At 37.1% G+C, this 15,626-nt stretch overlaps 1 protein-coding gene across 1 annotated transcript in view; it reads right to left on the bottom strand.

Moving 5' to 3' along the window:
- Positions 1-3,025: 3,025 nt before the first annotated feature.
- The window catches only part of SEC63 (SEC63 protein translocation regulator), a 57,347-nt gene continuing 44,746 nt past the window's right edge, over positions 3,026-15,626 (bottom strand). Inside the window, exons 14-21 of the mRNA XM_014887891.2 lie at positions 14,328-14,410; positions 12,580-12,639; positions 12,197-12,355; positions 11,196-11,354; positions 10,294-10,395; positions 5,662-5,760; positions 4,708-4,812; positions 3,026-4,146 (exon numbers count right to left, since the gene is read on the bottom strand). Of these exons, the coding sequence (XP_014743377.1) occupies positions 4,003-4,146; positions 4,708-4,812; positions 5,662-5,760; positions 10,294-10,395; positions 11,196-11,354; positions 12,197-12,355; positions 12,580-12,639; positions 14,328-14,410 (911 nt within the window). The 3' untranslated portion in view covers positions 3,026-4,002. The remainder of the gene's footprint in view (positions 4,147-4,707; positions 4,813-5,661; positions 5,761-10,293; positions 10,396-11,195; positions 11,355-12,196; positions 12,356-12,579; positions 12,640-14,327; positions 14,411-15,626) is intronic.

The raw sequence follows: 15,626 nt of genomic DNA, 5'->3' as shown, positions 1-15,626 counted from the left end.
TCTTCTTGGCATTCCAAACAAGCACCTGCTTTTATGCAGCACTTGGGTGCTCAGCCAAGCCCTCAACAAACCCTAAGAAAAGAGATTTTAAAGATGCTGTTGCCAGGGGCATTTTTAGGTGTTTCTCTGCACGTCATTTAAAACTCGAGCGATCATGGTGTGCTGTGTACCCCATAAATCAGCTCTTCAAGGGAGGGGCACCCCCATGGTGGAACCACCTCATGTACCTCCCTTTGCAGAGCTTAAAACACAGCCGAAGGGCAGATACTTTCACAAGGATCATCTCTGCACACACTTTCCCAAAAACTAATGCAAAGCAATGTTTAAAGCTCAAAATGGACTCATTAACGCCCCAATTACTGCTAAGAAAAGAAGCTCTGCCTTGCTCAGGTTTTTATTTTAAAAAAATCAGTAACAATAATACACTTATCCCAATATTAAAATGGGTTACTTTCAGCAGTTTTTAAATGGTCAGCAAGGGGGTTGGGGGAAAACAAATCACAGAAAAACATAGAGAAATCAGTAGTTTCTTGAAAAGAAAAAAATATAGATCAAAGAAATTTTTCATCTAAGCCCTCTTCCCCTCCAGAAAGGGGGAGCACAAAACTAAACCTACAGCTCAAATATGACAGGTATCCCCTGGAAAAATCCTGAGGTTTCCTGAAGAAATCCATGCCCCTGCCTCCCCCTGCTGAGCGCGGCCAGGAACTGCGCCTGCTCCTTGAGAAAAGCACCTTCTCTTCCATTACAGCTCAAGGGTTTTCCCACTCACAGACACTTGCCAGTTATTAAACTACTTAATTTAATATTAATCAAACATTGTCAACGCTTGGTGGGAGGGGGAGGCAGAAGTTTAAATCATATTACATAAAATACCCAAGAGGAAAACCTCATTTCAATAACTTCTTCCTTTTAGCTACACTTACCTGCTTCAACAAGCAGCATTTAGCAGCCTAAATCTAACTCGTGGTGCCTCCCTCTCCTAACTGCAGTCACAGCACCCTGCACCCATCCTGGAGCTGGATCAGAGGAGCAGGACCAGTCGCACTGCATTACCCTCCTGCTGGCCCAGCCAAGCCCCATGTTTACCCCTCGGAAGTGCCACAAGCCCTGAAGGTATTTGCAGTGTCTGTGGCTGGAAGGACAGTCAGGCTCTGCACAGTTGCCTCTTCTGGCCTAGAACAAGGGGCTAAATAAACAAGGAGCACGACAGTGAAAGGACAGAAACAAATCTGTTCAGGCTGAAAGAACAGGAGCTGCTTCTCAGTTATGCCTGAGTCACTATTGCCCAGGGAGTGCAGTAGGAAAGCAGATTTTATTTCTAGAACTTTTTTTCTGTTCTTCAGTTACTAGCCCAGAGTTTCAAAACACTTAGGTAGAAAATTGGCCAGATAGGATTTAGGAATCCATCAAAAAGTGATGCTTGTGCAATTTTGAATGCAAGATGTTGCTTCTTCCTGTAAAGTTTTACCCATCCTGGTAACTGCTATTCAGGAGGGAGTTGATGAATGTTTGAATGACAATTCATATTGTTAATAAAAAATAGTAATTAATGGACACACCACACAACAGAAGACCAAGAATTCAGTAATGCTGGGCAGCTGTAATTGGGTGGTTTTAATTGTGTGAAGCTCTTCAATATCTCCTTGGCCCCCTTCTGCATCTCTCTTGGAAGGTGGTGTAAAACCATGCACAAATATAAACCATGCACATATAGCTGGTATTTCCATGAGGAAAAAGTATCAGCATGCCCTTCTCACATGATAATGTGAGATTTCCAATAACACCACAATTTTTCTCCTCACATTTTTTACTAAGTTATCCTGACTATACAAGAGACACACCTTTGAAGTATGAGATTTAGCTTTTGTTGGCTCAACAAAATTATCCCCAGTTTGCAGACTTAAAGTGCTATCCCAGCTGTAACCTTCAATCTTCAAAAAGAAACCAGTTCAATATTCAGACCAGGGACATGATTCTTTTTTCTTTTCTGTTTTTAAAATCATTTCAATGTATTCAGATCTTGTCACTGTATACCTTGACTGTTAACAGCAAAATTTAGGGATCAGTGTTCAGAATGTCCAACCCATCCAGAATGCTCTCATTATCAACTCTACCTCCTGACTCACCACTCTCCTACTTCTAACAACTGCAGACTTTCACTATGAGTCATTCATCTTAGCATTCACCTTGCCTACTTGATTGAGGAAGAATCATCAGACTCTTTCTTATCTCTCACCAGTGCAGTATTTGGCTCAAAAGCCTATGGAATACAACTAGAGCTTTTGTGCTGCTATTTCTCTGCTTCATTTCGCAAGTTAGAACTGGAGTTAAAAGGCATCACGTGTACAAGCCTTTTAATTCAAACCTAGCCTTCATTCTTGAGTTTGAACACCTGACACTGCTTATGGTTTTCAAGTTTTTCCTGCACAATGTGCACTTCAGAACTACTTCGAAAAATACCATAATCTCATTACAACACCTCCAAATTTTATTTGCATCTATTGTAATAACAAAGAATATAACAATATAAATTTTCATTTAAAGTGACAACCCTCTCTAACAAACAAGGTCACAAATTAGTGTGCACCTATTCTGGCTTTGGGCAATTTTTACAGGATGGAAATTTTCCTGCATGAGAATTTGTCACATTTTACAGCATTGTATTTTCATAGTTTAATATACAGGAACAGAAATACAGCTATTCCTACTTGCAGAACACTCATAAGTATTTCTGAAGTACAGAAATGCAACATTTCATTTGTTGTTTTGAGAAGAAGAAAAGGAAGACTCCATCCATGGCTTTTGTCAAGTCTCATAGAATACACTAATAGCCCTGATGCTCTCCTCTCTGAATTTATTCTCTAATTAGACTTGATTTTTTTTTCTTTAAAAGAGGTAGGAACAGAATCGCTGTCTTATTTACAACCTTGCAGAAAACTAGGGTAGGGAAAAAAACCCAAATGAAAACAACAAACCAACAACCTCAGACAAAGATGCACACTATTACAAATGCAAACAGCCATCAAATTGTCCAGTTTATTGATGGGAATTCAAAACTGATACAAAACATGCCTTCTCTGCATGTTGTATTTTACCCTTAAAATGTTTCTGACGGTGTCAGGTAGATTCAGAATTAAGAATATACTTCGGCTTTCAGCATGTACCTTTTATAAAGGTATTACACAAAAGCCACTAACTTACATAACATGTGGTCCCAAAATTACTTACAGACATTCTGTTTATCAAAAGACTCAGATCTCCTGCTGATCTGATGAAATAAAGGCTTAAAAATGTTTTAAGCCATTAGTAAGTATCCTATGGCAGAGTCAAGAAAGTTTATGATTTCCATTATAATCTCGGGCATAAAAAGGCAACAGTCCTAAAAAAGCAGCCCTCTGGAATATATGGAATGTGGCAATGGATATGATGCCAATTTGTAACAATCAAGTTAAGTAAAACAGATTCTTAAAGCTATGAATGATGTGAGCAGTATCACAGCAAAATAGTTAATGAATACCACAGAACCAATCAAGTTTGAAAGTTGAGCAAATGTTGCTTCAATCAACAGAGATTTGTAATGTCAAATATACCAAAACATTTTCTAAAATAAATTCCTAATGCAGAAAAATTGATTGAAAGTTTGCTCCTAGCTAATAGTACCTTTTATTTAAATTGGACCCTAAACTGATAAGACAATACATAGCCCACACTTTCGGACATTTATAATAAAAAAGCTTTTATTTTCAATTGAAACAAATGCACCATCCTGCACTTTGAAGGCTATAATGAGCCATAAGCATATTCCAAGGTGTATCAATGGCAACAGATTTGTTTCACCTCCACTGAGAAGTTACATAATGCACTCTTAATTGGTAAAGAAAATTTAAACTCAGCCTTCTCAAAGCTTCTGTACTGTGTTTCTTGGTTAATTGTACAAGTTCCACAGTCAGACCAAGTGTTTGCACTGTGTGCAGATATTGTAGTCAATCAATAGTGTGTTTAATCATCATCTTCCTCCTCTTCCTCTTCCTCCTCAAAACTGTCTTCAAAGCCCTCACTGTCTTCCTGGTCCTCATCACCTTCTATTGCTGTATCCCATTGTGGGTGATTTTCTGGCACTGGTTTTGCTTCGTGAACTTCCAGCTGTAATGGGATAAGGAAAGAGAAGAGAGGGGGAAAAAAAATGTTACAAACAATAAACAGCAAGTTGGGAAAACAAACAAATCCACACACACAAAACAAACAAGCAACCCACAAAAGAACAGTTAAAAAAACCAACAGAATAACAAAACAAATCCCATCCAACTCCCCAAACAAATAACAAAACCAAGAACTGCTTCCAGAAATAAGGCATGCCAGATTTTTCCCATTAACTGGATGAATCCAGGACTAAGGAAGGGCAGGGAAATGAAATGGCAAACCTCAAGGTATAAAAAGCCACAGTCAACCTACACTGCAGAAACAGCATAAACATTAGAAAAACATTAATTAAAATACACATGCATGGGAAAGCATCTTGAATTTTAGTCCTGTTTGATCCATGATAAAACTACTACTGTACATTAGGCAGAAACCAGTTGATTCTCCCCACTTGTTTTAAAATTAGGACAGGTTGAATTCTTATTAATAGGACTTCTGGTGTTTTAATGACCATATGAAGCAGCTTTTGATGTAATACAAGTATATAACACAGTCAAACATCACCTTCAATGGTTTAATCTGGTCCAATCCCATATATGAGTCTGATCTTAAATAAACTGTGTATTGATAGTTTCCAGGCTTGCCTGGTGCTGGGAACTTCAGCTCTACCTACAAAAGAGATTTAATACCATTAAGTTCTTACTGCTATCAAATGAAACAAGTACATGAGTCCTCCAATGAACAGTGAGCACTACTACAGAATAATAGAAAGTTTTAGTTTCTTACTAGGGACACTTCTTTGAATATCTCTAATAAAATATCTGCAGAAAAGAGTCATAATACCCAAACACAATACTCGCCACAAAAGCTGAATAATCATTGAGTCACTCAATCATTGATTTTTTTTCTGAATTAGGCCAAGTAACTACATTAAGTACACAATTTCTCCCCGCTGTATGATAAACCTCAAAAACCCAAACGGGTTAAAATATTTAGTCTGCTGAAAGTTTTATCTTAACTCTGCTGTTATTTGAAATTGAATATAACATCTAATTTGGAAGAACAAACATATTAGGGTCTTCATTTTTCAAAAAAGTGGCAAGAAGAACACTGCCAAAGGTTACAGGTTCAGTAAAGTTCATATGAGCCAAAGCTAATTAATTTGTCACAGTCTCTGCTGTACAGAAAGAGAACACTTAATATTTCTAACAATTTGAATAAATTTAGGAATTTCATTGTGTATGAACACTACGTTTCATCATCTTTTGATATCAGGGAAAAAAAACCCAACATATTCCATAAAGAAACTTCAAAGTCATCTTAAATTGCTTTTTCTTTCTCCACTATCAATTTTCATAGTTAAAAGGCACTTCTCTCATTTTATCAAGAGAGTAAAATTTGTTTTCCATCTTAAAGGATAAGTATAAAAAAATTAAAATCTACATGTATTTACATACCACAGACACTTTCAACAGAGTTTTGTAATACCCCAGAAAGAAAACTCTCCAAGTACTTTACCTCTTCTTTATCTTTTAGTGTACAAACGTGATATGGCATACATATTAACATCTGCTCCTTCCGATCTGCAATATACAGCCACCACCATTCTTGTTTTTCCTTTCAGAAAGAGGAAAGAAAACCAAAGTAAAAAACTACCAGGATTATTGAAGTCATAGAAAAAGATGCCTCTACACTTTTTAACAGGAAATTAGGATTCACTGGTCTTTGTAATACAGACAGAAAGGAAAGGTTTGTGTCTGATGGCTTTTTTAAACTCTTGAATGTGCATGAATAATATACATGGTGTACACTGCACACTGAAAGCAAACAGGTTATCACAAGTAACTGCTGGTTTCCAAAGGCTTCATTCCATGTATTCAACTTCAGCTACCATGTGGGACATGGAACCACCCTGAAGAATTGTATCCACTGAGGATTAACGAGCAACTTCATGCAATACAAAACAACTTCAGGTCCTCCAACAGAAATCCAACCTGGATAAAAAGCTGAGCACATAAAGAAAGGAAAGTGGAAAGACAGATAAAGAACTCTTCACAGAAAAGTCTTTTTCAGGCAACTGTGCTCTGTCCCACTGCTTCCCCCTCCAAAAAGCAAAATGACTTTTGAACATACTGAGATGTCACTTCAAGGAAGTAACTCAGTATCAGTCAATATTGATGTATACTTGTAAAGGATGCCCAAACAAAAACAACAAATAACTGCTCCCTATCACACACAGGTTTCTAAATAGCTGCAGGTCTTAAGGTTTTGCCATCGCAGATGCTAAAGCAGAGTTCCTAAATTAAATTAAATTAAATTAGTGTGGTCCTTCACACAAGACAGCAACACTATACAAAAAATATTCCTTCAACTGAAGTCGGAATTTTAAGACTGTGGTACAGTTCAGTAGCACAGACACAACCCTCCTCAAATGGTAAATACAGTTCTTTAACATCAACTGTTCTTCATTTAAATGCTACACCTTTCTGGTTAACCCTCCAGCACTCATTTTAGGCAAAATTTACTTTGTTTTAATATAAGTGGAAACCATTTTATTGTAAAAAAACAATACTTTAGTACTGTAAAGCAAGTTCCTGTTCTTATTACAAAGTCAAAGCTCCAAATCAGGAAGCCAATTTTTACAAGTTTACCCCCAAAAAAAGAGGCAGTTGCTTCAGTGTCCCATAAAAAGTGGTTGTTTTGTTTCATTTTCAATCTAACAGCATTAGAAGGACCAAATGAAAGGATGCAGTGGACTTCTCAACACCACTAGTGAGCAACTTCTGAATTCCACACTTGGGAAGCAAATGCTGTTAGTATGTAGAATTTGAAGAATTTTTGTCTCTACTGGAAGAGTTAAAAGTTCTGTAGTTTTAGAACTTTTTAACACTTTAAGAAGCCAGTGTTTGGGGATCTGAGATTTAAATCATGCATGTTGAAAAATTACAAAAGCCAAGTTAACTCCTTTTTTTGTTCTGAAGTGACTAATTGTTATACTATCCCAATCTCATTGAAATATTCAACAATTTACAACAGCAAGATGCTCACAACAACCAAACACACCGATTAGCACTCCTGAGTCCCAGAACAGAGAAATATAAAACTAAATCAGTATGTTAAATGCCCATTTTGAAGTGCATAAAAGCAAAAGCATCACAGTGAAGCATCAGCATTCCCTCGTGCTTTTGGAACACACACAGAGAACATGACAAAAACCTATTCGTATATTATTTAAGACCAGAATGTGTAGAATTCTAAATCCTTCTTACAACTATTCCAAGTGATTTTCTTTAAGAAAAACCATCCCATGTGATTACAAGGCATAAGTTATTTTATCTGTAAGTTTCAACAGTAAATATATTGTCAATCTTCTTGACAGCTGTAGCAAAGAAGAAAGACTCTTATGCAGTCAAAGTGTTTATTTCCTAGCCAAGAGGCCTCTAGGAATAGAAAGATGAACAGTATAAATAGTACAGATGAACAAGAGCTACAGAAGCAAGATCCATTACAGAAATGGCTAATCACCATTTTGGGCCTATGAGAACTATGACCATAATAAAAAAGACCTGCAAGTTGCAACAATATGTCATTTTTGATTTTACCAAAACACTGTGCTGACTTAGTATATATACATTGTTCTTAAAAAAAAAAAAAAACTCCTTGCCTTTGAGAGCGATGGAAACAAAGACCAAAATAATCAAATGGCTTTTCATAAAAACTTTTCACAAAGCCAAGAGAGGAAAAAATTACCAGTGCAAACAACAATCACCGATCTAAAGCTCAAAGGACTCCTATAGAGTAAATTTCTTGGAAGTAAAATTCCTGACCTCGAAGTGCCATCACTTTTTTACAGAAAGGACAACTGTGCAGGACTGTGATTTTCCTTGTGCTTATTGGGTGGAATTTAAAATTTATGCCTGTGAGAATCTGGCAAACTAACAGGCAAGTGGGCAAAAAGCCCTTTAACAGATGGGTGCAAGGTTTGGCATGCCAGGGAACCAGTATGTTCATGAAATTGGAACACCAAGGCCAGTTTCTACCTACAAAATGTCAAAACTACAATCTGTGCAGTTTCTGGACCCATGGATGCAGGAGCAGAAGATAATTATTTAGGAACCTCCATAGATTAAAGACATCTCTGGCAGAATAATCAACTGCCCCAAAACTTGGATGAAACAGCATTAAGGGTGCCTCCTGAGAACAGGTATTATTATGCTCAGCTACAGCATTTTATCTTTAATTTTTTATCTCTGAACTGGCCATGACCACAGTACAAATAATACTCTAAATAATAGACGAAAAAAAAAAAAACCCAGAATATGATGGGTTTTGTTTTTCAGAAGTTATAGATCAACTCTATCTGAATATGCTCCAACTGCAGCTACAGCACAAAGTACAGCTGCATTCAACTTTCATGAAATCAGTGAAGTTGGAAAATTTACAACTGCAGTACCATGAGAGGATACGTGTGTATCTTTCAAGTTCAAGCATTCAGATCAGCCCTAGATTTCATTTTAGCAGCAAGCTGTATTTAGTTTTTTTATCACAAAACCCATATGTAACTTGGTTACACACAGCTGAAGCTTATGCAGCTTTATACAAAGTATAAGGAAAGTCTCTGAAAGGACCCTCGCTTCAGTAAAAGAAATACAAATATTCAGCCCCCCTGAGGCACTGGGCATGACACTTACTGTCTGTGAGCTTCAACTGATGACCAAAGGCAGCAAGGAGGTATTAAGACTGTAGCACATTTGACATGATATAAGGCAGCCAGAAGAACAAAATGCCAGTACACCTTTTTACATTATGCTGGTGTACTGGTGGAAGCTGTACTGAGAGATGGGAGTGCACCCAACTGTCAGGAAAATACAGCTTCAAGTTTAGCCATGATAAAACTCCATGTCAGCTAAGGCCTTCAGGAAGACAATTTATTCGCTTTATGTCCTCTGTGGGTCTTTAGCAACAAGTCTTGCTTCCCACGATTTGCTCTTTAATGCTGCTAGCAGGTAAAACCAGCAGGAACAATGTGATCATAATCATGTGGACAACGGCATATGTTTGCACATGCAACAAGCTGTACAGGGTATAGACATAAAGAGCCCTGGGGACTGAGGAGAGGGAGCAAATATACAGTGTCTTCATTTCATGTTTTAGTCTTCTTTCCCCTCTTGGTTGTCTTCTTTAAACCATAAGAGGAAGCATAAGCCTTGCCTTCCACCCCCATTACTGGAGACTGCACAACAGAGAAGAGATCCTAGTTTCTTAGTCAGACTGCAAGGAAGCAAAGGAAACTCTGAACCACTGGCCAGAAAGAAAATGTGGCCAAATACTCCTTCCTCCTGGTTCCAATCAGGTCACTCCAAGGACCTAACTTATCTGCTCAGAACACAAAACTTCCAGTTGGAAAAAGGTGGAAAAACTTTTTCAAGGTTCCACTGCTGTTAAGGGTTTCTCAGACAACTACTGAGTGACTAGCTGTCAGTGCAAGTAACAACTGATACATCAGATATACTTTCAACACCAAAGGCTGCTGAAAACACACCTCAGCCTATACTGAGTCACCACTCTCAAATATTTAATTTCCTCTGACACTCATCCACTCTTGAACTTGTATTTTTGAGCTCTATAGGAAAGACTGGTCCACAGTCAGCTTATGCCACTTCCAGACTATGCTGTGGTGGAAAGAGACAGCTTTGCCAACCAACCCCATCTTCCACAGCTGCACACTGTGCTGCCACCACATTGCTGCATTGAGACTGGAAGTCAACCAGTAAGCCAAAACTATCTGCTGATCCAAATGACTCCAAAACTCTCCTGTGATTCCTCATAACATGGGCGGGGGGGGGGGGGGGGGCGGGGTCAGAACCTCTCCCAGTCACAGGCACCCCAAAATTTCACCTTAAGTTTTACACAGGTTTGCAAGTCTCTGGGAACTGGGTAGAAAGAATAATGAAGCAAAAGGTTTTAGAAAAGTAACTGAAAGTGTTCCATTTTAAAAGTTAAGACTTTATAAAATTAATACTAAATTTTTTCCCAGGCAATAAACTTTTTTAAAAGCCCAATATTCACAGTAAAAATATAAAAGGATCAATAAATTTATATGATTATTAATTTTCACATTTCACAACTGTAATGTTTTTTATTACTGACCTCAGGAAAAAAAAGACTGTAAACAGGATGTGTTATCTTTGACTTCGTTTCAAGAAGGGCTCTCTCCTTTCTCTGTATACTTTGCTGTAATTCTTGCCATTCCTGTCAAAGATAAGGTTAAAGAATTACTGTGCACTAACAATCTTTTGCATTAAAAAGACAGAAAATGGTCCATGTGACTAGTTCTCATGCAACACTAAACGTTATAAAAGGAAAAAGCAGATGTGCAGGGTTTGCACACATTCTTCAAAACTCAATTCTACAACACAATCTATAAACACTCTCTACCTCAGCCATAAGAGTCCTGATTATGAGTTTGATGATTCCTTTCCCATCAGAAGCTTAATCTCACCCTGTATGGGACATTCAGCTGTCACTCAAATCTTATACTGTAAGACCAGTGGTGCAGAAATCATCTACCACCACAATGTTTCACTCCCTTTTACACTGTTACAGTTTCAAACAAATAACCTGACAGTTACTACAGTTTAGTGAGCATCTGTACAAGTTTGTTCAACTACTGCATGTTTAGTATGCACTTTGCAACATGCAACAGCCACTGCCTGTAAAGAACACATTTCAAAGGAGAGACTTAAAGTCACAAATCTGCAGCAGAAAGTAATCAAATTAAGCTGGAAGAAATATTTTTTCTCCTAAAATTTAGCCATTTTTCTCATGTCATTTCTAAGTTTTCTGACCATGCTGAAAAGACTCCTCGCTACTCACTCTGAAACAAACTTGTAATGACAAAGAATTACCAGAATGAGGTCTGAAAACCTCTGCAAAACCAATATTACTCCTTCATCCTAGTGTTGCCTAGCCTGAGGGGTTGCTAGAGGATTAAAATGCATTTTCTCTCAACCCAGAGGCAACATTACCCTTCAAGAAAAAGTAAGGCTTACAGCTTCATCATCTTTGTTTTGCTTCTCATCTTGCTCTCTGTCAGAGTCTCTGTCACTTCCATCATCTTTTTCACTTTGAGAGTCTCTGTTTGTTTCTTCTTCTTCAGATTCACTTCCTTTATCAGAGACCTCCTCCTCCTCTTCCTTCACAACGACTTCCTAATGGGAAAGAAAACAAAAACCCAACACCTCTAACTTAGTTTGTCTGCATTACTGTAGTCCACAGAATTCACATCACCTGCCTTAAGGTCGGGTCACATCATCTATGCTCTTCTTGTGTCATAGTTATGTCTACAGTGAAGATTAATCCTTTTCACCTCATTTGCTAAGAGAAGGACAGAAGCCATTTTCCTTCTCCATATGGGACTCGCAACAGGAGTAGGAAAAAACAGTGTTTGATTCCCAGATTGGATGTCCCATCCCTGCAAGTGTTCAAGGCCAGACTGGATGGGGCAAACTTGTCTAGTGAGTGGTACCCCTGCCCATGGCAGAGGGGTTGGAACTCTTTCAATCCAAATCATTCTATGACTCCAGGACTGCATTTCATAAAGTCTTATTACAGAGAACTTAAGAAAGTACCTACAACATAGCCCATGAGGTGAGGAAAACACCATGCAGTGGGAGCATAAAATTACTGAAACAACTTAATTTATCAGAAGCAAGTCTCAATTTGGTTTTTATCTTTAAAGGAAAACGAGAACTTACAGAACAATTCACCTCCAAGAAGGTAGCATAACAAGAACTAATAGTAAGAAGGGACTATGAAGCCAAATTTTTAAAATAGTTGAGCAGAACTTTCAGCAGGCCACTGCACACATTACCATAGTGGTTCCCCGATTACTTCACTAGTAATTGTTAAATGTAGAGAAAACAAATGCTATTTTAGAAAACACACTTCACAAAAGCATAAACTGAAACATAAGAGACACATACAACCCCCCCCATCAGATCACATGTGATAAACGAATAAAATTATAAGTATCATTGAATCTATGAGCTACCCCATTAGCTTGTTTTTGCTTCTGCTGTTTCTGTGGTTGCAATGAAGGTGGCACAGGTTTCTTTTTCAATGGCTTCTTTTTCTTTGATTTTGAAGCTTTCTTGGTTCCTTTATTCTTTTGTTGCCATCCTTTGCTCTTAACTTTGCTGGCATCTCCTTGCTGCAGGAAAGCAGTATTAAAATATTTATTCTGTTCATAAAATTTCAGTCATTCAACTGTACTTTAAACGTTTTAAGCTGAGAACCAAAATTAGAAAGCACAGCTCAAAGGACACTTCAGTAGGCATTTCTGAAAAAAATGCCTGAGAAGTGCACAATTAGCAATTCAAGATCTGGAAGAAAGTTCTCTTTAATCAACAAGAGGAACATTCACTCTTCACTTACCCCATCTTCTGTTGGTTGCTCTTCTGCTGCACATATAGACTGCTCCTTTTCAAACACTTCCTGGTGTGAGAAAAGTGAGAGAAAGATGTGAAAACTAGTAATGCCTCTCTGCACCAAAAGCAAATTATTATTTCATATTTGAACTTAAACTAAATCACCTTAATCTGGTCTGAGTATTTTACTCATGGCAAATTCGTTTATCAGTGACAGACACAACAGGGGATTAACAGATCAAAATTAAATACTATTTCAAACATTTGGTTTCAGATTTTTCCATCACTAATATTATAAAGAAATTTAATAGCAACATGCCATCTTGTTCCAAAGAATATACTTGTTTTATAAGGCACAGAAATCCTATATCACAAAAGCTAGCAGTACTAAAATGCTAATTCTGCTCCAGTTGTCAGAGCATTAAAAACTTTAACAGCTGCTCTGCTACTTGGGGACACAGAACAACAAATCAAACAAGAAACGTTAAGACAACACATTGTTAGTATTCTGTAGACTGGGACACCTCTATGTAAAAGGGTTTTTTTTTTAATGCATTTCTTTCTTCAAAATATACTCTACATTAAGTATAAGCCATTAAAAAAAATGCACCCAAACAAAATAGTGACAAGGAGCTGTCATATATAAAGATGGTAAATAGGATATGCCACCACAAAAAACATGCATCATACAAAAGGCTGTGTTTGTATGCCAGATTGCCTAGTGGAGGTCACATAGGAAACATCTTAACTGAACTTTCTATATTCTGTTAGACATTTTAGTTTCTAAGTGCAGTTCAATATCCTCATAATTTTCAGTTTCCTTCATTGTGCAATTCCAGCAGTGATACAGTGCTTTCACTTTCTACCTACTGCACCCTTGGCTACCACAGTATGAGGACCTGGAGCTTTTATATACATACTTTCTGCTGAACTGGCTTCAATAGTCTGTAATACTCAGGCTTGTGTGCCTTACCTTTGAGCTGTAACTCAGACCTTCTGCTTACTTAGACAATTATGTCATTAGTACAGATGCAAAAATTGACATTGTAGTCCTTGACATGTCAAAGTTTGTTTAGGTTCTGTGTATTAAAGATTTTTGTTCAAAGAAAGCCATTACTGCATTTTAAGCTAGAAAATAAGCACAAGTCACAAGTTTAACTACTAGGGTATATTACTGTTTTGGTTATGCCTCACTGTTTCCTACACAGCAGTCCACTTTTTTCATGTGACACTCGTGTACCTCCTTTATATTAAGTAATATATATATATTATATATATATATAACTTACGTATAAGTAATAGATATAAGAATATATAAGTAATGCATATTCAGCATTCTGCTGGACTATGTTTCTTTCATAAAAATGTCTAAAACACCCAAGAGATTTGTAACATTAGGAGTCCACATAAAGCAAAATCAAACACTGTCCTGAGGACTTGAGTGAATATTTTATTTCAGTTCAAGAACCAAGTTTCTGAACGTCTCTTTTCTTGTTGTTTACAAACCTCAGAGCAGTATCACTTGCCATATTCTTTTACCGTTCCCTAGACAACTGCAATGGGTCAGACTGAACTTTGATTTTATTCCAGGAAAACTTTCTCATTCAGAAACAAAACCATAAGGACAGATTAAGAGCACAAGTTCTCAATTTCAAATCTTAACCTCACAGTTGTGTTTACATAACAAACAGAAATGCCTTTTTACTACCATACATGCACAGTTACCAAGAAAGAATAAAAATTCTGAATACTTACTGCCATGGTCTGTCTTGTTAGTGTGACCAGAACAGTGACAAGAGAACCTACTGTGATGTTGTTGCTGTCTTCATCATCCAAAACTAGTGCAAAAAGAAAAGCAACACATCTGTTAGACTTCTTTAAAGCCTGCTTCTCCATTAAACATTGCTTCTGCTACTTCTAAATGTAAGCATTCCAATTCCAGAATTTTTAACAAAAAATAATTTCAAAGTATTATTTAATAAGTCTCGTACAACTTCGAATATACTATCAGAATGAGAGCTGGTAATTCAGCAACCAATAAAACTGCAGTAATGAGTTTGAAATTTTGATTGCATAGAAGTTAGAAAATTCAAAGTTATAGCTGCTGTGGGAACCATAACCCTGTAATACTGTGCATTATATATTAAAGCATAAAACTTCAGAAACACGAAATATCACACATGACCAGAGAGACCCCGTTATATTTGTTGTGGGAATCATAATTTTCATTTTCCTGACTTTCATATGATTAACAACTCAATTTCAATGGCACATTAACAATCATGCATTTAATTATTTTTTAAGGAGAAGGCAAAGGAAAATAAAAGAACAGCAATGATTAGTTTAACTAAAACATCAAACAAACCCCACAGGGGAGCCACTGAATTTATACCTCCAACCTATAAACTGGAGAATGTCTCAGGTAGGAGAGGAATAGTTATATCCCAGTGCAGACATTTTATTTATTCCCCTCCAGTCCCTCCCTGAGAAAGCAGTTTTACTGTTCACTAGTCTTACATATATATTTTATATAATGGCAATACTCAGCTAAACAGAAAAGCATCTGCATGGTTTAATCCTCCACACCACACTTGAGTGCAGCTATGTGACAAACGAAGACTACAGGCAGGAAAACTCTGTCTATCAAAAGATGGGGAGGTACTTCCAGATTGAATTTTAAGCAGATTAATAAGACTGTATACAATCCTATGCTACTAAGTTTTCTATTTATTTGTTTAAAAAAACCCCAACAAAACAACACAAATAACATCCATAAACACCAAAATTAGCAGACATTTGCTTCCTTAACAGTTATTACTTCTACCATTTGCTTCTCACAGGGGACTACACATAAGCCAAATTACAATCAGGCTCCCCAAACAAAGCATATCACAATGAAAATATAAACTAGAATCAAGAATTAGAACAACCTTTCAAATATCACTAATATACCAGCACTGATCTTGTACAAAGAAAAGGAGACCACTGAACCAATTCACTTCCCACTGCAAAGCTGTCTAACAGGAACTGCTTACAATATACCTAATCTTCAGA

The sequence above is a fragment of the Sturnus vulgaris genome, chromosome 3, assembly GCF_052056855.1.
Source record: "Sturnus vulgaris isolate bStuVul1 chromosome 3, bStuVul1.hap1, whole genome shotgun sequence".
Lineage (NCBI taxonomy): Eukaryota > Metazoa > Chordata > Aves > Passeriformes > Sturnidae > Sturnus > Sturnus vulgaris.
This window is presented reverse-complemented; position numbering and strand designations above follow the sequence as displayed.